This window comes from Hibiscus syriacus, unplaced genomic scaffold, assembly GCF_006381635.1.
Source record: "Hibiscus syriacus cultivar Baekdansim isolate YM2019G1 unplaced genomic scaffold, ASM638163v2 tig00000715_pilon, whole genome shotgun sequence".
NCBI classification, from domain to species: Eukaryota; Viridiplantae; Streptophyta; class Magnoliopsida; order Malvales; family Malvaceae; genus Hibiscus; species Hibiscus syriacus.
Window position 1 is genome coordinate 358,511 of NW_024061811.1, and position 26,014 is coordinate 384,524.

Below are 26,014 nucleotides of genomic sequence, written 5' to 3' on the forward strand. Positions count from 1 at the left end.
TAGAGGATTGAGTCCTAGAAAAAGCAAAAGAAAGAACGGTTTTTACCGACACGTGTATTTTAAGCGAGTGGAAAAATGGGGAAGAATTGTGACGACTGGTGTTGGGCTGGTCACAATAAAAAAGCCTACGAGGCTTTGAAAGTAATCGCGAAGCAAATACTGCTCCTCTCGTCTTCAACTTCTCCTCTTCTTTGTTGGGATTTTCGGTCTTTTCTTTGGCTTCAGCTCTTTCTTCCGCTTTTCTTCTTTGTTTGCTAGATATTTTGCTCGTCTTCTTCGTCTTGCTCTTCTTCTTGCAGGAGGCATTTGAAGAATTTATTAAATTAAGCATCTGAATCAGTCGTTATCTAAATTCCGTCTACCTTTTTTCATAATAATAAATTTCAGGTATGCATTTTATTTATATATCCCCTCTGAATCCGATCTCTTAGTCACTTGTCCTGCTAAAGTTTCTGCTGCTTTTCTGCAATTTTCCGAGCTTTATTTTATTTTTAGTCGTCTTTTCATAATCTGATCTGTACCTTATTGCTGGAAGATGGTTTTCTTCTTGATAATTTAGGTTTTTTTAGTTAAAATAAAAATTTTGGACTGGGAAGGATGTAGAATTTGAATGTAAAATCTATGGTAAGAATTTTGATTTTCTAATTGTGTCTGGTTGATCTAAAATTCATTCTGTACAGTTTTTCACTTTCTCTAAAGACATAAGGCTTCTGAGGCTTTTTTTTCTTTGTTAATTTTTTAGGTTATGCCCGTATCTTTTTTTATCCTAAAAGCCAGTTCTTTTGCATTTCAATCTCGGTCACTCTGGTACTTTGAGGATTTGACTGTTTCTCCAACTGTTATTCTGGCTTATGAGCTTCGATGGGGCTTAAGCAATCCGGGATCCCCAGTAATTACATTTCTAGGGTTTGCTAGCGGTTGGGAGGGTTTTATTTACCATAACCAAATACCTTATTTCTTTATTCGATTCTTTTAAAGCTAAACTTATGAACAATCATTTCTAAATTATATCCTTTCTCAAATAGTAAAAATTAGTAGCAAACCCCAAGAGAAAAATGGAAGGACCCTGGATGTCTGATGATATCTGAAAACTCATTCTCGATGTATCTTTTCCCTGTAATATTATTTATGCTCTTAAATCTCCAAATATTCATTTACCTCCCATTACTTGCTAATGGGCACTTTTGGTTTCTCTCTCTCTTGATTGTAGTCATGTTGTAGAAACTGATGATTGCTTGTGCATAATCGTTAGCACTTAATGTCAGACGGTAACTCACAAGGTTTCATTTTTGTTGGTTTTAGGGCAGTTTGGATAGAGATTGTGCCATCAAATGAGTATCAAGAGTTTGGGCTAAGGAAACTTTATTCTGGTTTTGATTGTTTGGGGTTTCATTCATGATTGGGAAAATGGTCGAGGGTCCTAAACTTACAGGACTTATCGGAGGAACCAACAACAATGATAACAATTACTATGATTTTACTCAAGAGTTTTACCAAAAGCTAGGAGAGGGCACTAACATGTCTATTGACAGTTTACAGACAAGTAATGCTGGTGGGTCTGTGTCCATGTCAGTTGAAAACAGTAGTGTCGGTTCTAATGATTCTCTAACCCACATTTTAAGTCACCCTGGTCTGAAGCCTGTGAACCGCCACAATTACTCTGTCTCTGTGGGACAGAGTGTGATTCGTCCTGGTAAAGTTGGCCATGCACTTAATGATGATGCATTAGCACAAGCATTGATGGATAATAGGTATCCAACTGAGGGGTTGTTGAATTATGATGAGTGGACTATTGATTTAAGGAAACTTAACATGGGTTCAGCATTTGCTCAAGGAGCCTTTGGGAAGTTATACAGAGGTACATATAATGGTGAGGATGTTGCGATTAAGATATTAGAAAGGCCTGAGAATAGCCCAGAGAAGGCACAAGTTATGGAACAACAATTTCAGCAGGAAGTTATGATGCTTGCAACACTGAAGCATCCAAAATATTGTGCGGTTTATTGGGGCTTGTCGCAAACCTATGGTTTGGTGCATTGTGACGGAGTATGCAAAGGGTGGCTCAGTTCGACTGTTTTTGACAAGGAGGCAGAATCGTGCTGTGCCATTAAAATTGGCAGTTAAGCAGGCATTGGATGTTGCTAGAGGGATGGCCTATGTGCATAGGCTTGGGTTTATTCATAGGGATTTGAAGTCAGATAATCTTCTAATAGCTGCTGATAAATCAATAAAGATTGCAGATTTTGGAGTCGCACGTATTGAGGTGCAGACTGAGGGCATGACACCAGAGACAGGGACGTACCGTTGGATGGCTCCGTAAGTCTTTCAACCTGTATATGTTAAAGTTTCTACCCCTTTTACAATATGCCATTTATCTGTTTTTGTTAAAAAAAATATTGATGGCAGTTTTCATCTTTGTTAGATGATTCTTGATAACTTGCATGAACTCAGATTTTTTTCCCTTTAAAAGAAGACCCTCAAGGTTGTGCATTATTTCTGTTTCGATTTCCTACCCCTTTGTGTAGTTAACTCTAATGATTTGCAGATTTATCTTTTATATTCTTCTGTTGTGAATTACGTTAGTAAGTCTTGCTGTTAAGGTTCTGGTATTTTCTATTTTCGTTTTTTGAGCTTGTAATTATATGTTCTGAGCTTTCTGTTTGAGATCATCAACAAAAACAGTTTATTTTGCATCTTTATTTGAATTCCGGATTTGATTATGAAGTTCTTCGACTTCGTTATGCATACTAGCAGCTTCCTTCTAAAATGGCTGATGCTTTTGTTTGATTATTTGAATGAAGATAATTTCTTCATGACTGTGATTATATTTAGATATTTTGAGTTCTCTTTTTTTGTTTGGTTAGAACATTGTAATGTTCTATCGCTAGATCTGGGTGCAATTTGAATGTATTGAAAGATTTTCCTTAGAATCCAACTCTAGTATTCATCCATCCATTATAGTTGTACTTTCTCTTTGATGTATTTAAAGTTATTTGGTTTGATTGCTCTTGGTTTCCTTTTGATCTTGATTTTCTTGGGATTAGCACATATGAAGTGATCCATTGTTTTTATTATTGGTTTATACCTCTCTCTGATTGATGTGTGCTGCCCTGCATGCCAATTAATTTCTTTCTGATTTAATAAAACCATATAAACATTATTTGAGAGTTATGAGGAAGTCTTCCAGATGGCCCAATAACTAGTTTTAGGCAACATCAGAGCAAGAGAAGATTTGCAATGGTTCCCTGGAGATTATTTGGAATTTATGTCTTATGTTTGCAACATCTTATTGCACGGCACTGAGGTTGAACTGGCTAATAGTGCTTATGACCTGTCTCTCTAAATTCAAACGGTACTGCTCTAAAGAGGCTAATTGCCATGCATTGGAATCTACCTTCCCATGGTTACTAGTTTTGTTGTATCATGTTGAACCAAGGGAGGAAGAGAAATAAAGTGAATTAATGAACTTGATAACAGCCTAATATGAGTCGAAACACAGGGTGGTATTACTTTTAAAGAGTGATTTTGAAAAGTGCTGTAAAAAAGTATTTTTGAAAAATGCAGTTTAAAATTTAGTTGTTTGAGCTTGCTGTTAAAAAGTGATTTTAAAAAGATAAAATGTCCCTTTTAGACATTGTGTTGTAAATTGAAAATATAGTATTTGAGGATAAAAATATAATTTCATCCCAAAAGTGATTTTCTACAACAAAAGCTAGAAATTTGAGATGTTGAGGTTAGGTTGAAAATCACTTTTCCAACCATGATTTTAAATCAATTTTTGGGTGTTTAGCATTGCTTATGAGGTGGAAAATCACTTTTCCGTTGTCAGAAGCATTCCACAAATAGAGAGGTTAAATGATTCATCCTTGTTACTATTTGATAGTAAGATTCCACCTAAAGTTTATTGGATTTGGAGATCAGTAGTGAATAATCACTTCAAAGAAGACTTTATTGGCTCTAAGTTTAGAAGCATGTGTAGTTTTCAAGTTGGTGATGGCAAATTTATTCGGTTCTGGCAAGATATTTGGGCTATGGACCATCTTCTTTTGGTCATTTTCCCTCGATTGTTTTATATTTCCACAAACAAGAATGGCAAATTATTTGAATTTGGTGAATATAGCTCTATGGGCTGGATTTGGGATGTTTAGTTTAGAAGGAATTTGAATGATTGGGAATTTGAACAATGGTCTAATTTGATGGTTGTCATTTCGAATTTTTCCCTATCTATTGAAATTTCTGATGGGTTGATTTGGAAAGGCTCCGGGTATGGGGTGTATACTGTAAGATCTTGTGTTAATCTCTCTTCATCAGGTTCTTTGGGATCGGAGGAGGTTTATTTTTGGAAGAAGATAATTTGGAGGGGACTGCTGCCTCCAAGAGTGGAGTCATTTCTGTGGCAGGTTGTACTTGGGAAGCTGGCTGTTAAGAGGGAACTAGTTAAAAGAGGAGTTCAGGGAATTGAAGATGTGTTATGTCCTCTTTGCAAGATGGTGGATGACTCTTCCTCTCATTTGTTTTTCTCTTGTTCGATTGTGTGGTCTCTATGGAACAAATTTATGAATTTTTGGAGGATCAATTCTGTTTTTCATGCTAATGCTAAAAGCTTTCTCCTAGCTTGGGATACTTTGAAGACTAACTCAGCTATATGGCCATTTATTCCTGGGGTTGTTCTTTGGACCACTTGGAAAATTAGGAATTTTATTGTGTTTGAAGGGGGGAAGTTAGATCAGGCTGAATATTTCTTCTTAGCAAGGTTTAGACTTGCTTCTTGGCTCTTAGCAAAGCATAAAGAGGCTTATATCCCTAAGGATTCACTTATATCAGACCCTTCCTTAGGAGACTCTTGTTCTCTCTATTCTAATCCGATTGTATCTATTTTTCCTTGGTCTCCTCCTCCCAAGGGCTTTGTAAAATTAAATGTTGATGTTGCTACTACAAGTGATTGGAAGAAAAGCGGGTTAGGAGGAGTTTTAAAAGATTCCTTAGGATTGAACTTAGGCTCTTTCAAGGAGTCTGCTGGTCCGGGACTCCGACCTTGATGGAATTAAAAGCTATTCAAAAGGGGTTGTCGTTCTTTGTCTATTTTCGAGAGCGGATCAAGGACCGGTTGATTATTGAGAGTGACAGCAAGGTGGCAGTGGATTGGATTAAGGAAGTTGAATTATGTCCAGATGTTTATGCTTTTATGGTTAAAGATATTGTTCATAGGCTTAAAGTCTTTGAAGGTGTTGTTAGATGGGTAAATAGGACAACTAATCTAGAGGCAGATGCATTAGCTAAGGCTGGAATAGATTGATGCATGTGTTGTGTGTTTAGGGATGTTTTTTTTAGGTTTCTATTCCCCATTAAGGGAGTTTTAGGATGTTGTTCTTCCTATGTACTATTTATGATTTTAATGAAATTCCAAGGCACTCTTTTCCTCCTTCCGCTGATTAAGGAGCTTTTTACGAGCTCCATTAATCATGAAGGTGGTTTTTAACGAGCCTCTTATTCTTAAAAAAAAAAACAAATAGAGAGGTTGGATGCAAGTATGCTTTACCTAAAAATGTCCTAGCTTTAAACTGAACAAGGTCTCTTAAGGTTATATTTGAAGGGTACATTGACAATATCTACAGCATTGTTAAATGAGACAATTTCTATCAAAAAAAAAAATTGTTAAATGAGACAATTCAAAAACAGCAACTGTTGACATGTGCTGTCTGGTCAACTATTCCACAAATTCGAATATTATCCATGGGTTATATAGCTTAAACAGAAAAGTGTAATTTCTCCTTCAGATTTTATAATCGTCCTTGGAATAGCTTCAAGTATACTGATTGCTTCAAAAAATTTAGTACCTGAAGAATAAAAAGGTGGCTACCACCCTAATTGTTTACTGACAACAGAAAGGCATCTTGAAAACTCGTAAGAAGGAGAGAAGTGAGAAAGAGGAAAGACAATTGAAAATATAAGATCAGGTCTTGTTGTTTTGCTAGAAGTTGGAGAGGACATCAATGCCCGTGAAAGGAAGAGACTGCTAACCAAAAAATAACTTTTACTAACAAAGCTTTAGCATATGAGAGTTCCTCTCTCCTTTTTCTCTGTTTTAGTATCTTGTTTTTTCTTTTAGTTGAAAATATGTAATCTGAAGTAACACCTTCTAGGCTTTGTTTTGAAGCAGGTACTTGGATCTCTAAAATTCTCTAATGTAAAGTGAAGAGCCTATGCATTAGTTGATATAACAATATCTGGTGGGGAAGAATCCCACGGCAGTTATTTGCATCATATATAAGCATTTTATGTTGTGTTGTCATCGGTGAATAGTTAACTAACTTTGCTGCTCGAGGAGCAGACATAATGTTCTTGTGTATATTTAATACCCAAGGAATAAGTTCTGTTTTTAAACCCTTTTTCCTGTCTTTTTGACTTAATGGCCCCTGCTGTGATGATTCCCCACTGGGAAAGAAATTAGTTGAGAACATTGCATCACTTGATCTTGTCACTCTACTTGCTATTTTAATTAGATTTGTCTAAGGCAATAAATAACTATGTAACAGTTTTCGTTGATGTATTTGTTTTGACATTTAGTTTTACTGAATTATCTTTTACATGAAATTGCATTTTGCTGACCAACTGAATTGGTATAACTGTATTTGTTACTTATTTTACATGTTTTTGTTCATTATTCATATTAGTAATTATCCTTTGTTCTTGCAGAGAGATGATACAGCATAGACCCTACACGCAAAAGGTAGATGTGTATAGTTTTGGAATAGTCCTGTGGGAGCTCATCACTGGCTTGCTTCCTTTCCAGAACATGACTGCAGTGCAGGCAGCATTTGCTGTGGTGAATAAGGGTGTAAGGCCAGTTATTCCAAATGATTGCCTCCCTGTACTGCGTGAGATCATGATGCGTTGCTGGGACATTAACCCAGAAGTCCGTCCTCCCTTCAATGATATCGTGAAGATGCTTGAGATTGCTGAAACAGATGTACTGACAACTGTTCGTAAGGCCCGCTTCAGGTGTTGCATGACTCAACCCATGACAATTGACTGATCCAGAACAGAAAGAGTGAAGAACAGAGAATAAAGGACAAGCGGATACAAATGGAAATGCAAGGGAAGCAGTAAGAATTTATATAAATTCATGTATGTATCAGTATTTTACATTATTATTTTTTTTTTACTTTACACTTTAATTTCCAGGTAGAAGGTAAGTTATTGGGTTCAGAATGCTGGTTTCTGGGGTTTTGATTTGAATACGTACTTGGACAAGCGGTGTTGTAGTTTTAGTAGTAAGGGGATCATTGATGTGGTTTTCCTTATGTCCATATACGTGGATTGACATATTTCGATGTTGTGCAGGTTCTCAATTGGATGAGCCTCTTATTCCGGTTTTCTTTACTCTTCTTTTTTGTTTTGTTTTTTGTCGTGATTTGTATGGCTAAAATAAGTGTGTTTTGCCTTTCAATTTTTATATACATAAAAGGAAATAGGTATGTGGATTCAAGGGGTTATTCAATAGTGGAAGGGAACAAACCTTTGCTATCACATGCTTATCATTAATGTTGTTAGAGCGTACAGTGTGCATGAGTTGAGGCCCTGATTCATCACTGAACTTTAACTGTGTGAGTAGACTGCATTAGGTGGGGAGGTCAGCTGATAAGATTTGGTTTAAAAAGGCCCAGCGAACATAAATTATGATCCTGTTCGGTATTGTTCTGGGTATGAGTGAGTATTTGATTGAAACGAGATAGTTAAATTTATGAGTATTATTTTATTATTTTAATTTTATTTTAATTTTTTAATCAAGTTAAGTTGAGTATGTATTTTTTTTTCTTTAAGACAATTTAATTATTTATATAAAAAATCCTTCAAATTTTATACATTGACAAAACTGTCATTTCAAGAGTTTCATTAAGAAGATTAAAGATATTTAGAATTGAATTTATCATTCTAAAGCATTAGAAACTTATCTTGCAAAGTCTTTGTAGAAGAGAAAAAGAAAACACCGATATTCTTATGATTTTTTAAAAAAGAAATAGTTTATCATTATTATTTTAAATAAAGAAAAACTCTCTGTGCGAAGCGGAAGGAACCCATACTAGTAGATTTATTGAAGTAAAATAATACGATTAAAAGAACTTTTTTTCATTTTCCTTTCCCTCCTCCCAGCTACCAGCCAAGAAATCAAACGAATCAAAAAAAGAAGAGGAAATGTCACATTCGCAAGACCAACTTCTACCCGCATCTTCCACTTGTGATGCATTCTATAAATATTAAAACATCATTTTTCAGAGAAAATAATTTTATTTTTTCTGAAGGAAATCTATTTTTTAATATGATTAAAACTTAAAAGAAAGCTCAAACCATAATTATCGACACTTTTTAAACATGTTTCTCTTTTTCTTTTCAAATCTGAACTTAGCCAAACAAATCTTTCTCGAATGACTGCTAAGGTCGTCTGATATAGGGTTAGCCTGTAGGATTGGCCAAAGGTGCTGGGAATCAATGCAAGAAACCTTTTACCTCTTTCGCATCTGATCTATAAAATTGGAATCCAATGCCAATTTTAAAAGATACAAGCTTTATTTCATGTCTTCAAACATACCGTGCCAACAAATTGAGTGAAAAGAAAAGAAAATATAGCTCAATCATAAACATTGTGTCCCAATTTCAGGCCATAGTAATCACTCTCAAATGCTCGTACTCCTGGGAATTCATAAAGCAACAAACAATTGAAATGACCAGATAATCTGACAACCTAACATGATCATTGATGGATACAATCCATAAAAACATTGTTTCTCTTAGTTTCAAGACTGTCATGCAAGTCTAAAACAAGAGTACTTCAATAATATTTGTAAGGAAACTAAACCTCCACAGGTTTCAGTTCAATGGTAAAGAGGATTCAGCAGCTGATGCAACAAATGAAGCTACTAGATTTTTACCCTTTCAGATCCTCCTGTAAATTCTACACCCAAGATATATATAAACAAACAATTAATTAATTGCTCCTCCTGTTTAAAGGAAACTCTGGGTCATCTAATTGCCCCCGAGAAAAAATAGTCATTTCAATTTCGATCTCACCATTTCCTTCTTAAGAGGAAGATTGAGCATGATCAATAAGCTCATGCGTTCATAAAAGTTAACAAGAGAGTGGTTACCTCTATAAGAATAATTACCTATTAGCAGAGAAGTAAACCATCTCACAGCCATAAACCTCACTTAAATTATTAAGCGGAAGTATCAAATTATCAAAATAGAACAACCACACCTTTTAACATATGTAAATAAACAATCATAGGCAACTGATTAAAACTTGCACATGTGATGAAGAGTTCACCTCTGCATGCTAATAAGGGGAATGATTGTTAAAGAAGTTTCAGTTCAGGACATCACAAATACATCAAGCACAAATTTACCTTACATACTAGATGGTTCTTTTTCAAACAGTGAAGAAGTTGAAATCAACACAAACATATGCCTGTAACAGAAGAACTTTTATGGATAAAACTCTTCCAGCTTAAGAAATACAGCTCTCCTTTCCCACCCCCACGCCTTTTATCCCTTCCCAAACCAAAAGGAAGATAAAAGGAGGGGGAACAGAAAAAAAAGCCAGAAAGGATGCCTGCTTCCTATAGCATATGAGGGCAATGAAAGGAGAGCAAAATCCATGCACCCTCTCTTTACCCTATAAAACTAAGAAAATGTAAAAACAGCGCTAAGAACTACCATACACTAAATCTACTAAGGGCGCATATATCCAGAAGTTGCCCGTTTCAATAACCATAATCCAAAGGTTCCCAAGTCATACATTACCCCAGGCAAGTTAAACCAACCAGTCAGTCACCATCGCCAATGTTCTTCACAAGTGCACTTCCTCTTTCTTTGTTTCAGTGTTGTCAGCAGCCTCATTGCTAGTTTCTTCACACCTTGACTCAGCCTTGTCCTCTTCAACAGTCTTCTCCTCCACAAACTCGCCCTTGTCCTCTTCAACAGTCTTCTCCTCCACAAACTCATCCTTGTCTTCTCCAACACTCTTCTCTTCCACAAACTCACTGCATCTGGCTTCATCAACCTTAACATCATTTTCCTTGTCTCGAATTATTCCCTCCATGGCATCTTGAGGCTTTAACTCATCTTTCCCTTCACTATTTAGCTCATTTTGTCTTGCAATGTCATCCATAAAAGCATCCATTAGAACTTCATCTCGTGATATTCCACCATTATTGTTCTCCTCCATAGCAACATCAACGTTTCTAATGTTTTCAGCAGCAAATCCCAGCATTTCCACATTATTATGGGCAGCAGCACTGGTAACCACCCTAAGATCAGAACCACCGTCCTCACTCTCGTTATCAGACCCATTCTCGACTACCTCCTCATTAACATCTTCCACCATCTGACTCTGCCTTTCTAAAAACTGTAACCTCCTCCTCAAATCTCCCAATTCCCTCTCCATCAAAAACAACCTTTCTTTTAATGTCAAATTCTCTTCTTCCAATTGAGCTATATGCGTATCTTGATCATCCACTCTATTTTCCAAAACATTGTTATAATCTGCTCCATAACTAGGATATATCATCTCAAACCTGCTTAAATCATGGTCCAATCTCCTTTCCACTTCCACGTGTTCTTCCACATCACTCTCACTTGAATCCCCACCATTTCCCCCATCCTCATCTTCGTCATCATCATGACCAGTTTCTGGTGATCGAAGCCGAATCAACCCTTTCATTGACCCATAACCATCCACACCCCATTCTTCCTTGGCCATATCACCCAAAACCTCCCTTGATGGTGAAAATATTGGCGTAGGAAGAACAGCGGGAGTCACAGGACATGGCGACACCAAAGAAGCTATTCCACCGGACTTTTTTGCTCGGATTATAAACGAAGTTGTATTCCGTGGAGCGTAAGGAGCAAACCGGTTGTTGCCATGATTGAATTTCTTCTTGTTGCCGTGGAATTTTCGGGCTTTTAACCGGTTCTGATTTTGTAGCTCGTTAAGAGTTGGAGGCTTGTAACCTTGAGTATTACCCCCAGAAGCAGGGGTCACAAAAGAAATAGCAGAACCAGAACCCATGGATAAAGGCTTATTCTCGAACTTCCAAGAATCTTTACCGAAAGACACTTTTTTGCCCTTCCAATTATTATTACGATTGAAAGAAGAGAATGTCTTGTTAGGGTTAGGGTTTTGGTTTGGGTCCTGAGATTGCCAAGGCTTATAGCTTCGATTCAACATCATCGTCGGAGGAGGCTGAATCATCATCTGAGGACCAGAACTTATGGGCTGCGACTGCGCCGCCGCTAATTGGTTCATCGCCTGAGAGTGAGCCGCCGACGCCATCAACTGGTGAGACTGATTCATCATCTGCGGCTGTACTGGAACTTGGACCTGGACCGTGTTCATCATCATTTGGGGAGGCTGATTCATCATCTGAGACTGATCGTTCATTTTTAATAAAATAATTTGAAAAGAAAAAGTAAATCAAATAAATTTAAAGAGCGAGAGAAGAAGAAGAAGAAGAAAAGAAACCCTAATTCTTCAATTTTAGAATTCAAATTTGACGCCAGATCAAACGAATTACTACTGCTCCGTTAATTTCCTTTTTTCTTTTAGTTTTCTCAAAACAAAAACTGGAAATTTTAGATTCAATTGCTTTGAATTGAAGTCTTTTCCCCTATGCTCCTCTCCGAAATCCCTAAATCTGGAAAACAGATTGTCCAACGCACTGAGGCCAACGGTTGCTTTTATTGGGGACCAGAAGAGTCTCTGGACGGTTAGATCTTCATGATTAGGGATTGACGGCCAGATCTAATTCCGTGTCGAAGCCAAGATCGACAAGTAATGAGTTTGTTAGACGGGGTTTTCCCTTACATCCTTGATTTTCTGAAATTTTGCAGATAAGACTCTTTTCTTTGAAAACAATATATTTTTGCAACATATCTTGTTCTAATTTATCATTTGACCCCTTTGATTTGATTGCTTAGTTGTCAATTCCTTATGTTCGCTTGTGGTTGTGGTGGACAGCAAATTTCCAAATAAAAAGCATCGTAATTGGTTTAATCGATAAGTTCTCTTTTTCTCTTTATTGAACAAAAAGAATAAGTATATTTTTTCTTTCACGTGTATTATTGTTTCGGGGCATGACTCAGAAAAGGTAAGGTAATATACGGTTAATATACGGTATTATAAATTATCTAAAAAAATAATAATATACGGTGTTATTGAATATATTAAAAGATATTTAATAAATTTGATTTAGTGCTATCGAAAATATTGAGTAATAATAATGTAGTAGATCTAAATCATTAAGAAATGTTAAAAAAATTGGCAATCGACAAACTTAACTTGTCGGTTTATGTCGATACTTTATAAAAATGTATCGATCCACATCAATATAATAGAAAAAAATATGACAAAACCGGTCACGAAAAGATAAAATCGGTAAAGTGCTACCAGATATATTTAAAGTGTCGATACTTTAATATAAGTATCGACACATTGTGAATTTAAAGGAGAAACAATTTTAGCGTTTATAAAGTGTCGATTATTTATAAATATGTATCGATCCACAACGATATAACATGTAAAAATATGACAAAACCGATCTCGAAAAGATAAAACCGGTAAAGCGCTACCGAATATATTGAAAGTGTCGATACTTTAATATAAGTATCGACACTTTGTGAATTTAAAATAGAGCAGTTTTAGCTTCTATAAAGTGTAGATATTTTATAACAATGTATCGATCCACAACGATATAACAGGTAAAAATATGACAAAACCGGTACTAAAGGACAAAACCGTTATAGAGCGACCGGATATATTGAAAGTGTCGATACGTTAATATAAGTATCGACACTTTGTAAATTTAAAAGAGAAGTATTTTTCGCGTCTATGAAGTGTCGATACTTTATAAAAATGTATCGATACATAACGATATAACAGGTAAAAATATGAAAAAATCGGTATCTAAAGGATAAAATCGGTATAGAGCGACCGAATATATTTAAAGTGTGAATACTTTAATATAAGTATCGACATTTTGTGAATTTAAAAGAGAAGAGGTTTTAGCGCCTATAAAGTGTCGAGTCCAAAACGATATAACAGGTAAAAATATGACAACCGGTCTCAAAATGACAAAACCGGTAAAGCGCTACCGGATATATTGAAAGTGTCGATACTTTAATAAGTACGCGTAATAACTTATCGATACTTTCAAAGAAATAGGTAATTATACTATCGAAAGTATCAACACATGACATAAAAGTATAGACACTTTTGTAGTTGTATCGATTAAATATAAATAACATATCCAGTGAAAATATAAAGGGCATAGTTAAATATCCTCTGAAAAATAGAAAGAACGGACGAGTTTTTGAAATCGAAGCGTAATTGTTACTGCATTTCAGAAGGCGTTTCTAAAGCGAAATTTGTTTGTTTGTTATTGCAGTTGAATCGAAAAGTACGTTGTCGAAACCCTAGTTTTTTATTATGAGAAAATAACTTCAGTGACCAAAAATCCCAGATAATATACGATTTTGACCAACTTTTTTTGGATTTGCGAAAATGACCAACAAAATCGCAATGCGATCTCTAATTCGCATTGCGATCTCCACTATCGCAAATTCGCGTTACATTTTGCGTTGCAATAGTTGGAAATCGCGTTGCGATTTTTCATTTCGCGTTGTGATTTTCCATTTCGCGTTGCGATAGTTGAAAATCGCGTTGCGATTTTCCATTTCGCGTTGCTATAGTTGAAAATCGCGTTGCGATTTTCCATTTCGCATTGCGATAGTCTACAGTTGTTGTTGCGAAAGTCTACAATTGTCGTTGCGATTTTCCAAATTCGTTGCGATAGTTAAAAAAAAAGATTTTGTTTCTTAAGAATTTTCTCTAAAAAGATAATATCCGCGCGGACGTGTCGAAGACACGTATGACCACGACCACGACCCGACCCGAGACGAGACGAGACGGACGACGGCGGCGGCACGCGAGAGTCCCCCTTATTCTCTATCACTCAACAAGGAAGTGGGAAAGCCAAGCCTTAAATACCATTCCCAATAGTGTTTCCAATACTATGTGGGATTTGAGCATTACCAACACTTGTTCCCAATACTATGTGGGATTGAGCCTTAAATAGTGATATTATTTTTGAATGTTTTGCTTAAAATTGCAATAATCACGATTGATTGTAGATTGACTTTTAATTATGACATATTTAATCGTATAATACTAATGCAATTGGTTGCTGATTCAGTTGTTTTAAGGTGCATGATTGTTAATTGTTTCCTGAATAATCACATTGTATTGGAAACAAGTGTTGGTAATGCTCAATCCCACATAGTATTGGAAACACTATTGAGAATGTTATTTAAGGCTTGGCTTTCCCACTTTCTTGTTGAGTGATAGAGAACAAGGGGGACTCTCGCGCGCCGCCGCCGCCGTCCGTCTCGTCTCGGGTCGTGGTCGTGGTCGTGGTAATATGTGTCTTCGACACGTCCGCGCGGATACTATCTTTTTAGAGAAAATTCTTAAGAAACAAAATCTTTTTTTTTAACTATCACAACGAATATGGAAAATCGCAACGACAACTGTAGACTATCGCAACGCGATTTCAAAAATCGTAACGCGAACTGGAAAATCGCAACGCGATTTTCGCAACGAATTTGGAAAATCGCAACGACAACTGTAGACTATCGCAACGCGAACTGGAAAATCGCAACGCGAACTGGAAAATCGCAACGCGATTTTCAACTATCGCAACGCGAACTGGAAAATCGCAACGCGAAATGCAACTCGAAATGCAACGCGAATTTGCGATAGTGAAGATCGCATTGCGATTTTGTTGGTCATTTTCGCAAATCCAAAAAAAGTTTATCAAAATCGTATATTATCTGGGATTTTTGGTCACTGAGGTTATTTTCTCTTTTATTATTACAGTAATCGGAAATATGGTTTTTATATGTTGTTTGGGGTTTTGGAGTAAAGAATCATTTGAGACTGATTACAGGTAGAAAGTGACATTCTAGGTAAAATATAAATATTGATACTTTTATTAAATATTATAGGTAGAAAATGATATTATAGGTTGTATAAATGTGTCGATACTTGGAGTATTGAGTGTTCTCATTCGTTTAAAGGAAATAGGGATTAGGGTTTTTGGGTTTGGTTTGGGGATTTCGAATCGAAGTCAAGTAGGATTTGAGACCGATTATATAATATTATAGGTAGAAAATAAATATGGATACATGTATATAATATTATAGGTAGAAAATGATATTTTAGGTTATATAAATGTGTCGACACATTTTGTAGTGGCCATTCAAATTCTTTTGAAGAAAACAAGTTTTACCACAAGAGTAATTATCTATATTTGTATATTGAATAAAGTGTATGTAACAAGTATTTGATTTGATTTGCGTAAACTGATATATGAAGGAAAAATGGAGTCAATGGGTGGAAATATTGTTGGTGGCGCAGATGGCTTTGAAATTAAGACCGAGACTCGAAAGCAAGCAAAGGGTGGATATATGTACTTCTAGTAAGTATCAATGTCTTTTTGTTATTATTGTTGAAATGGTAATCAGATTAAAGTATTTAAGAATTTTAAATTGATGACAAATTTTAAATGTTGACAGTATGATTGAATGCAAAAGGATGAAGGAAGGTGACGAACACATCAGTTCGGTATATAAATTGAAATTGACATTGAGTATTCTTTAGTGTTAATGTATTGATTAAAAAATGTTTATGCTTAATATTAGGTAAGAAATAATGTCTTGGAGAAATGGAATTCGATGACTGATGCTGAGAATGAACCTTACATCGCATAGTAAAATATGGGTAGTGAAGAATACAAAGAATGTAAGAAAACACATGAAAAGAAGGTATTCATTAAATTTGTAAATACGTTGATACAAAATATATAAGAACTATAACATTGAATATTGTTAAAAAATGTAGGAAGTGTCGACAAGGTGCAGCATTAAAAGGGTGAATTCATTAATTATACACCTTAAGGAGAAAAGTCAGTTGAATGTGCTGAGAGAAATGGAGTTTGGATCGTTGGTAAGAGTAAGGGATCGACCTATTCGGAGGGAATTGTGTCGATCCTTGATGGCGCAATTTGATGTCAAACAATGTATTGTTAAATATGGTGATTTTTCATTTCCTCTCGAGATCCCATGTGTTGCAGTCGTCTTGGGGGTAGGAAATGAAGGAAAAAGTGTTGTAGAAGTCTCTAAGAGTAAGAACTGAAAAACACTTGCCTCCAAATATGGTTTGAAGCAGAAGGTGATATGTGCTGAACTTGAAGAGGAAATCAAAAGTGGATCTTACGGGGGGGATGAGCTGAAGGCCCGAGTTCTATTGTACCTTATCGGGATCTTTCTTTGTCCAACGGGTGATACGTCAACGAACAAGGACTATATGAAGCTCATTTGCGATGAAGGATTGAAGGGTGAATTCAATTGGGTTGAATATGTCCATTCGAGATTGATTGAATCAATAATCACCTTTAAAAAGGGCAGCCAGAGATACCTCAAAGGGTGCATAACAATCTTAGAGGTAAATGAGTTGAAGAACGTTTTTGTTTTTTATATAAAATGATAATATAGTTATTATATAAAATTATAAATTTTATTATAAATGCATGTTGCATTGTTCGATTTTTGGTCGGGCTGTGAGGCAGTGTCGGCTTATGAAAGAACCGGAGTGGCACACATCCGTGCATGGGGGAAGGAAGAGGTGGTTAGAGTGATGGTGAAGTTAAAGTTGGATAGACCGAGTAAGCAAGGAAGAGTAATAAATGTAATTAAATAATATTAAGAATATAATCAATGTCTTAATATTGTAATTTTATTTTGAAGGTTATTGGTAAGGATGTAGTGGAGGCAGAGGAGAAGGAAGAAGAGATGGTTGTATTGGGGGATGACGATGAGGGATGACAGAGTAAATTCGACATTTTGATGTCTGAATTGGCTGATATAAAAAAATCCAATTTGATATCATGCAAAGACAATCAAGAGTCGAATAGAAACTTGAGAGAGTTAAAGAGACACTTGAGAGGCATAAGGGGGAAGTGGAAGGAAAAATAGATGGAGTGGTGAAAGAAGTTGAGGTGTTGAATGTTGAAGTGGTGAAAGAAGTTGAGGTGTTGAGGGGCGAAGTGGTGAAAGAAGTTGAGGTGTTGAAGGGTGAACTTAAGATGGTGAGGGGTGAAAAAATTGATGGAGTGATGAAAGAGGTTGTGAAATTGAGGAGTGAACTTACGGGGTAAAGGGGGTGGTTGATGAATACTTGGATGACGGGGAAAATTGAAGGGTGAAATAAAAGAGATGAAGAGCTATGTAGAGAAAAAATACGATGAACTGAAAAAATATGAAGAAGAAAAGAGTGAGGAGGAAGAAAAGATGGAGGAAGAAAAGATGGAGGAAATGAGGAGGAAGGATGTCGATGTGATCTATACACCGGAGAGTGTTATAGATGCAGATTTGGATTCGGAATGTCCTACACCCCAGAAGAAGAAGCAGAAGGTAAGTTGAATAAAAGAAAACTTAATTTGATCTTTATCATGTTGTTGTGACAAAAATTTGTATGCAAAATTGTAGGTTGAAAAAATGGATATTCCAAGCGGAATTGATGACATCGAAGCTGCAATTTGTGATTATTTATGGAATAGCGGGTTAGAATCGAGGTAAGTGAAATATATTGCTTTGTAAGTGATATTTAAATATTTCATGACAAGATATTAATCCTAATGATTCATACAGATATTCTGTAATCTCAATGGGAAATCAATTCACTAATATATCCGACGTTGCAACGTTGAAGCCTACAGAATGGGTTGGCGGTGTGGTAAGTAGAAAGTACAAAATGTTAAAACCTATTGAATATATTCTGATTGTGTAATTAATTTTGTTAGGTTATTGATTTTCTCGCCTGAACAGTATGTTACGATTCGAAAAAGTCACTCCGGAGGATTGTCTACCTTCCATACCACTTAGCGGTGAGTTAAATTAATAAATGTTGAAAAGTAGTGTTATAGACGGTAAATTAATAATGATTGTCGCGTAATTGCAGCAACAAGCGTTGGATGCCAACAACAAAGTAAGTGTTGAGAGTATTGCAATCTTTTGGGGTCCCATATTGGGTAACTATATGAAATTCACCGACTGTGTGAAGATAAGACACCATACGAATTGCAAATGATGTTTTCGGATATAGAATGTTGAATTTTTTCAAATTGGGTGTGAAATTTATTACAGATCATGATCACAATAAACTACCTTAATTCACATTGGTATCTGTTGGTGTTGGATATGGTAGATCATGTTGCAACAATATATGATAGTCTGTTTACATCTGAAGCAGCTAAACAGAGAGTGAATGATGCTAAGAGATTGGTATGTATGAAAGGATATTATGTAAATTATAATGCAGATTTTGTTTGGATCATAACTTCATATTTTTTAATGCAGATGAAAATATTAGATAGTTATAATAAGAAACACAATTGGGTAGAAGAATGTGGATCTCTAGGAAAGTTCCCATTGAAAAATTTTAAATTTGTGGAGCATAAGAAGAATGACCAATTGAATGGGTATAAGATGTTATCATAAATAGAAAGCTTAATTTATGCAGGTTTCATAATTGATATGTGTGGTTTTCAAATTTTGTTACAGATATGATTGCTGCATGTATGTGATGATGTGGATGGAATCGATCGGTTCTATAGGGGCAACTGGTGATTTTGTAAGTGGAATTAAAAATTCGTTTGCGGTTAAATTGTTAAAAGTCGTAGATTGAATGTTGTGGTTTACAATACTTAATGTACTGACAATTTGAATATAGGTTGTTGGAGGGTGGGATCGATCGCAAATATTAAACGATCTCGTAAGCTACAATCAAAATCAACGAAGACAGAAGATAACAAAAGCTGCCATGAGACACAAGAATAACTAAAGGAAGCGATGGTGTAAATGTAGAGTTAATTTTGTATAAGATTTGTAATTTTGAATATGATTTATAATTTTGTATGTGGATGTAATTATGTATAAGATGAGAAAAGTTAACAGTAGGTTGTTGTACATGTTTCTTATACACAGTAAGAGTCATGTTGATACTTACGATATATGGAGATCGTTGTCTGCATTATTCCAAATGTCATCATAATTGTCATCATGTGCGGGACTGAATGGTCATTCCATATAGAGGGTGTACACAATAACTACAAAATTCAATAACTTTAAAGTAAAAGGTAAATTTATAATGTAGTCCGTAAAAATAGACTTTTTAATAAAAAATTAATAAACACAAAGATTTGTTTCCAACATTTTGTCCAGTATGGTTCCCAAACATTAAGTTCCCAAAAAATAGGTAAGCATATGTGTCGATACAGTTATAAAAAGTTTCGATCCCAAAAAATCAAAACTCATAATTATAATGTAATAGGTAATTTTGTAATATAATCAGTATAAATATATCAGTTTTATGTGAGAATAGGTCTATATAATGTATCGACACTTTATCATTATGTGTCGATACTTTTTGTCCAGAATGAATGCTCAAAATGATGAACGCATTAAGTGTCGATACATTTATTGAAAGTGTCGATCTCAGAAACATCGAAACCCATAAATATAATGTAATATGTAAATTTACAATGTAACCGGTATAACTAAACCGATTTTATGAAAGAATAGGTCTACATAATGTATCGACACTTATGGAATTTGTGTCGATATTGTTTGTCCAGAAGGAATGCCCAAAAAGGGTGCAAGCAACAAGTGTCGATACATTTATAAACAAGTATCGATCTCAGAAACATCGAAACCCATAATTATAATGTAATAGATAATTTTTCAATGTAACCGATATACATATACCAGTTTTATGAGAGAATAGGTCTACAATATGTATCGACACTTGTGTAATTTGTGTCGATACTTTTGGTCCAGAAGGAATGCCCAAAAAGGGTGCACCATTAAGTGTCGATACATTTATAAAAAAAGTGTCGATCCCAAAAACTTCTAAACCCATAATTATAATATAATAGGTAATTTTGTAATATAACCGGTATAAATATACCGATTTTATGTGAGAATAGGTCTACATAATGTATCAACACTTTTTTATTTTGTGTCGATACTTTTTGTCCAGAATGAATGCCCAAAAGGATGAACGCATAAAGTGTCGATATATTTATAAAAAGTGTCGATACCAGAAACATCGAAACCCATAAATATAATGTAATAGGTAAATTTAAAATGTAACCGGTATAACTATACCGGTTTTATGAGAGAATAGGTCTACAACATGTATCGACACTTGTGTAATTTGTGTCGATACTTTTTATCCAGAAGGAATGCCAAAAGGGTTGCATGCATAAAGTGTCGATACATTTTTAAAAAGTGTCGATCCCAAAAACATCAAAACCGATAATTATAATGTAATAGGTAAATTTCCAATGTAACCGGTATAAATATACCGATTTTATGAGAAAATAGATCATCATAACGTTTTGAAAATTGTTAAATTTGTGTCGATACCATTTTAAATATCGTGTTTTCCCCTTTCATTATTTATAGATTATAATCGATACAAACTCTATATTAAGAAACCCTAAACCTAAAGGCAGAAGATAACTCTTCCTCTTCGACGAATACTAGCGTTATCATAACAGTGACGATCATATATTCAGGTAAATTTATTATTATTTTATGGGTTTGATTGATTTCCACATTGGAATTTTTTTTCCTGAATGTGTTTGTGTTCCAATGTAATAACATCGACACCCAAAATGGCTCTAAAACGTCAGCGTCAGAAGCGCGGTCTTTCTCAAAGCTCTTCTCAACCTAGGTCTTCTCAACCATAACCTCCTTCTCAAACAATCGCTTCTTCTGAGGAAATCAGGTCGTTCTAAACTCTGAACGAAAGAAAGATGGCAGACGAGTTTTAAAGTAAGGAAGATTCGTCCCGAACGTGTCATTGACCTGGGTTTCTTATTTGATGATAAATATGCATTTAGTTTTAAATCCATATTTATATCTTGGGGTTGACTTGAATTCCTTGGTGTATAACCAAAATATTACCCCAACCTAGTTAGAGTCTTCTACAACAATGCTTCCTTACAGCACAAGCCTAATAAGACTAATATAATATGAATTAATACACATGTCATGGGGAATGATATATATATATCTCTGGAAACTATTGCAGAGGGTTTAGGTGTCGAGAATAAAGGGGATTCAGATGAAAATAATTTAGATACTACAATACAACAGGTTGCTAGAAATAGCCCAATTCACGTAGATATAGAGTCGAGGGTGTTTCACAAAATGCTCTCTTGGTATATACAGCCTATTGGGGGAAAACATTCAACGCTTCGAGACAACGATTATTGGTGGATAGCAAAGTATAAATCCAAAAGGGCTCCAAACATTGCTAAACTGATATTTAATACAATTGTATATATGGTCAGAAAGGGAACAACAATTTCAACTTCACTACCATATGGATCTGTCATTACACATCTTGTGAATAAGAAAGAAGTTGATTTTTCGCATGACGCCTTTGTTCGATTAACCCGCAATATTGACATGTTATTTATTAAAAAAACGGGATATGATTTTGTTGAAAAAGTCGGTTGGAAGCGTGTCAAGGAGGTCGGATTAGATCAAGAGAGGGAGGTAATGGACCCCATTGGCCATAAAGACGACCAACCAATTGGAGATACAATGATGGAAGAAGCTCCAGTTGGAGAGGATGTCACAATTAAGACGGTGATAGAATACATGGATCAATTTTCGGGAGCATATCGATTCCCACCGATATTTCATCATTGTGCGATAAAGTCTCCATGTTGCGTGATGAATTATGTCAACGAAACCAAACGAGTTAGGTAATTAATTATTTATGTTTCTAAACATTTACACGTTCTGAAATGTATTTTATTTTCTTTTAACAGATGTGGACAACCAAGAGGTCAATGAAGATGACGACGATGATGATGATGATGATTATGATAATCCAAACAAGTATATCGTGTCTGCAACGCCGCCTGCAAGAAAACTTATAATTTTTGATGTCAATGGTGTCCTTGCCTACATCCTAAGATAGCCAAAATGTTTTCCAAGATGAGGTTAGAACTGTTGAGCAATTGAATTTCTGTAGCCAAAATCGTTAATATACAATTAAATGTTAACATTCAAACTTGATTTCAATCTCAGGCATAACATCGACCCTGTACTTGAAAAACTACCTTTGTTGTCTGACCATTTTCTATTCACTTGGGTAAGATGAATCTCATTACAGTTTGCTGACTTTTATTTATCTATGATTCCTACATATTTATGTTCGAATGTTTGTGAACAGGATCAAGCAAATTGTAAAACATACGATAATGTTACCTACTGTAAAGATCTCAATGATGTTTGGAACGCGTTTTCTTATTTTAACGACCTAAATACACTGTTGGTCGATGATTCACCGGAAAAAATGATTTATAATCCGTTAAGTTACATTTATGCAATATGTTTTTCCAATTAAACATGTGTTCATACATTGATAGATTAACAATTTATGTGTTTATATAGAAATACAATTACATATGTCCACATTCCTTTGATGATGCTTCCCATTCGGGCGACAATGCTCTAAGTATGACACAAATTTATTCCTGCTTATGCGAATTTAGTAGTAAATTTGCACCTCATTAGTTTGATAATTGAAATTATTTATATATGTCCTTAGAAAAAGGCGGTAACATACGAGAGTATTTGGAAAATTTGTTGAAGGCGCCTAATGTTCCGGACTTCGTTAGAAATAACCCTTTTTCATTGATTTAATTTCATTGTGGGTACATTATTTGAACATTATTATGTATAAATTTCTTGTGTATGTATGTTTTGTTTTGATTATATTGTGTGTATATCTTCATTCGGATGAGATGCGCTGTGCATAACAAAACAATCTATCTATCTCTTCCATGTGAGTACTTTATTCCCACCATGTGACAAGTGTGACAACCCCATCAACTCACAACTTAGCTTTGAACTCAATAGATATTATTTTTACCCGCTTGATGGTTCATAACGTATGTTACTTGAACAATATGAATCAATTATGCAATTTCATTTATAAGGTAACAACTTACCTTTTTCAAAACTTATGAACTTAGCTAATATGCATGTTATCATTGATTATTCCATATTTGCTTCTCTGTATATAGATACATTTGAGGATTGTTGAAATATCAATACTAGTTATTAATGTATTTTACATATGTTTGCAAATGTATCGAAACACTTTATTAAAGAATCGTTTTCTATAATCTCCACAACAAAGTTTTCATACATAAAGTTTCCAAACTTAAAGTTTCTCATAAAGTGTCGATACAATTTTAAAAAGTATCGATCCCAGAAACATCGAAATCCATAAATATAATATAATAGGTAAATTTACAATGTAATCAGTATAACTAAACCGATTTTATGACATAATAGGCCTACATAATGTATCGACACTTCTAGAATTTGTGTCGATATTGTTTGTCCAGAAGGAATGCCCAAAAAGGGTGCACCCATAAAGTATCGATACTTTTTAAAAAAGTATCGATCCCAAAAACATCGAAACCCATAATTATAATGTAATAGGTAATTTTGTAATATAACCGGTATAAATATACCAGTTTTATGTGAGAATAGGTCTACATAATGTGTCGATACTTTTTATCCAGAATGAATGCCCAAAAGGGTGAACGCATAAAGTGTCGGTATATTTATAAAACGTATCGATACCAAAAACATCAAAACCGATAATTATAATGTAATAGGTAAATTTACAATGTAATCGGTATAAATAAACCGATTTTTTGAGAAAATATATATACATAATGTATCGACTCCACAAGGAAAATCCAAAAAGGGTGCACCTATAAAGTGTCGATACATGTTTAAACAGTATCGATCCCTAAAACATCAAAACCCATAAATATAATGTAATAGGTAATTTTGTAATATAACCGGTATAAATATACATATTTTATGTCAGAATAGGTCTACATAATATGTCGACACTTTTGAATGATGTGTCGATACGTTTTCTCCATAATGAATGCCCAAAAGGGTGAACGAATAAAGTATCGATACATTTATAAAAAGTAACGATCCCAAAAACATCGAAACCGATAATTATAATGTAATAGGTAAATTTACAATGTAACCGGTATAAATATACCGATTTTATGTTAAAATAGGTGAACATAATGTATTGACACGTTTTAGATTTGTGTCGATATTTTTTTTCCAAAATGAATGCCAAAAGGGTTGCAAGCATAAAGTGTCGATACATTTTTTAAAAAGTATCGATCCCAAAAACATCGAACCGATAATTATAATGTAATAGGTAAATTTACAATGTAACCGGTATAAATGTACCGATTTTATGAGAAAATATGTGAACATAATGTATCGACACGTTTTAGATTTTTGTCGATACTTGTAAATAACGCGTTTTTTCTTCCTTCATTATTTATATGTAACGCTACAAACCCCAAATCGATAAACCCTAAAGGCATATCTCTTCTCTTCCTCTGTGACGAATACCAGCGTTCATAATAGTTACGATCAATTATTCATGTAAATTTCTCGATATTATGGTATTGATTTCCAGATTGGACACTTTTTTTCCCTTCTTGTGTTCGATAGACATGTTGTCGAAACCCTAATTTTTTTTAAAAATCTTTGGAAAGAGTGGTTAGATTTTAAAGTTTGATGTTTGTGAATGGTTATAGGTTGCAAGTTCAATCTTTGTTCGCAAAGATGATAACCTTCAAATCTCTACAGTCTTACTGAATGCGAAAGGATAAAGGAAGCTCTTAATCATGTTGAAAGCATAGCCAATAAAACCCCTTGTAGGGTCCAAATGGTAAGCTAGGAATTGGTAAGATACTCTTCTTTTAAGGGTTTAGGGTTTAGAGCCCTCCAACGTAAGGAGTGCATGATTGAACATGACGTATGATAGTTGTATTCAGTTGTTGAAGAATTGTTCTTAATTTTATATAAGGATAATTGTTATGATATACATTCACGTTTCGGGACCAATTAGTTAGATGCGTGCAGTAGCCTATATCCTCGAGGCAGAGCACAAGAAATCTGACACTTAAAGATTTACCAAGAGTGGTAGCATTTGCTCTGCATGAAGACCGAACCTAGAATCAACTTTGCAATTATGCCTATCATGCTGAAGAGAACCTACTTAATAATAGGATTTGCATACAAATACAAGTATTTTAAACCCTAAACTCAACTACTCACATTGAAAATTATGCAACAGAGATGTGAATCATTTTATGGAAAAATTTCCATGTAAGGAGTTGGGTTTAGCGTTTAAAATGCTTGCAATTGTATGCAAATCTTATTTTTCAGAAGGTTCTCTTCAGCATGATAGGTATAATTGCAAAGTTGAATCTAGGTTCGGTTTTCATTCAGAGCAAAAGCTACCGCTCTTGGTAAATCTTTAAGTGTCAGATTTCTTGTGCTCTACCTCGAGGATATAGGCTACTGCACGCATCTAACTAATTGGTCCCGAAACGTGAACGTATATCATAACAACTATCCTTATATAAAATTAAGAACAATTCTTCAACAACTGAATACAACTATTATACGTTATGTTCAATCATGCACTCCTTACGTTGGAGGGCTCTAAACCCTAAACCCTCAAAGAAATCTTGCCTTACCAATTTCTAGCTTACCATTTGGACCCCCAGGTTTTATTGGCTATGCAATCAACATGATTAACCTGGATAATCCCAGTTACAGAACTGATTCCGACCATGATTGCGGGAGACTATAATTTACAGATTGTTTGGCATTTATGCGATGATGCGGATGAAATATTAAACAGCCTCGTAAGCCACAATCAAAATAGACTAAGAGAGGAAATTTTGTTAATGTAGGGTTATTTTTGTATAAGTTACATGCGATTTATAATTTTGTATTTGAATGTAATTATGTATGA

General features: G+C 34.9%; 1 protein-coding gene, 1 long non-coding RNA gene and 1 pseudogene across 4 annotated transcripts; 1 reads left to right on the top strand and 2 right to left on the bottom strand.

Annotated features, from left to right (window-relative positions):
• Positions 1-127: 127 nt before the first annotated feature.
• On the top strand, positions 128-7,073 carry LOC120210995 (annotated as a pseudogene).
• On the bottom strand, positions 2,385-21,497 carry LOC120211040. Its single transcript, XR_005524561.1, has 3 exons — positions 21,483-21,497; positions 11,574-11,575; positions 2,385-2,878 (listed from the first exon to the last, which is right to left on the bottom strand). It is a non-coding gene; the product is annotated as an uncharacterized LOC120211040 (long non-coding RNA).
• Positions 9,369-11,507, bottom strand: LOC120210971. Of its 3 annotated transcripts, none has more exons than XM_039209617.1 (2): positions 10,037-11,507; positions 9,369-9,997 (listed from the first exon to the last, which is right to left on the bottom strand). In XM_039209617.1, exons 1-2 carry the CDS (start codon positions 11,438-11,440, stop codon positions 9,848-9,850), a joined length of 1,554 nt encoding a protein of 517 aa, XP_039065548.1. In that variant the 5' UTR covers positions 11,441-11,507; the 3' UTR covers positions 9,369-9,847. The 3 variants fall into 3 exon arrangements, with proteins under 3 accessions (XP_039065548.1, XP_039065555.1, XP_039065542.1); XM_039209624.1 differs by having other exon boundaries at positions 9,369-9,949; positions 9,992-11,501; XM_039209611.1 differs by having other exon boundaries at positions 9,369-11,500.
• Positions 21,498-26,014: the final 4,517 nt, after the last annotated feature.

Bases quoted from the DNA above. Each gene is read 5' to 3' on its own strand.
- LOC120210971 (XM_039209611.1), bottom strand. From the start codon at position 11,440: ATGAACGATCAGTCTCAGATGATGAATCAGCCTCCCCAAATGATGATG.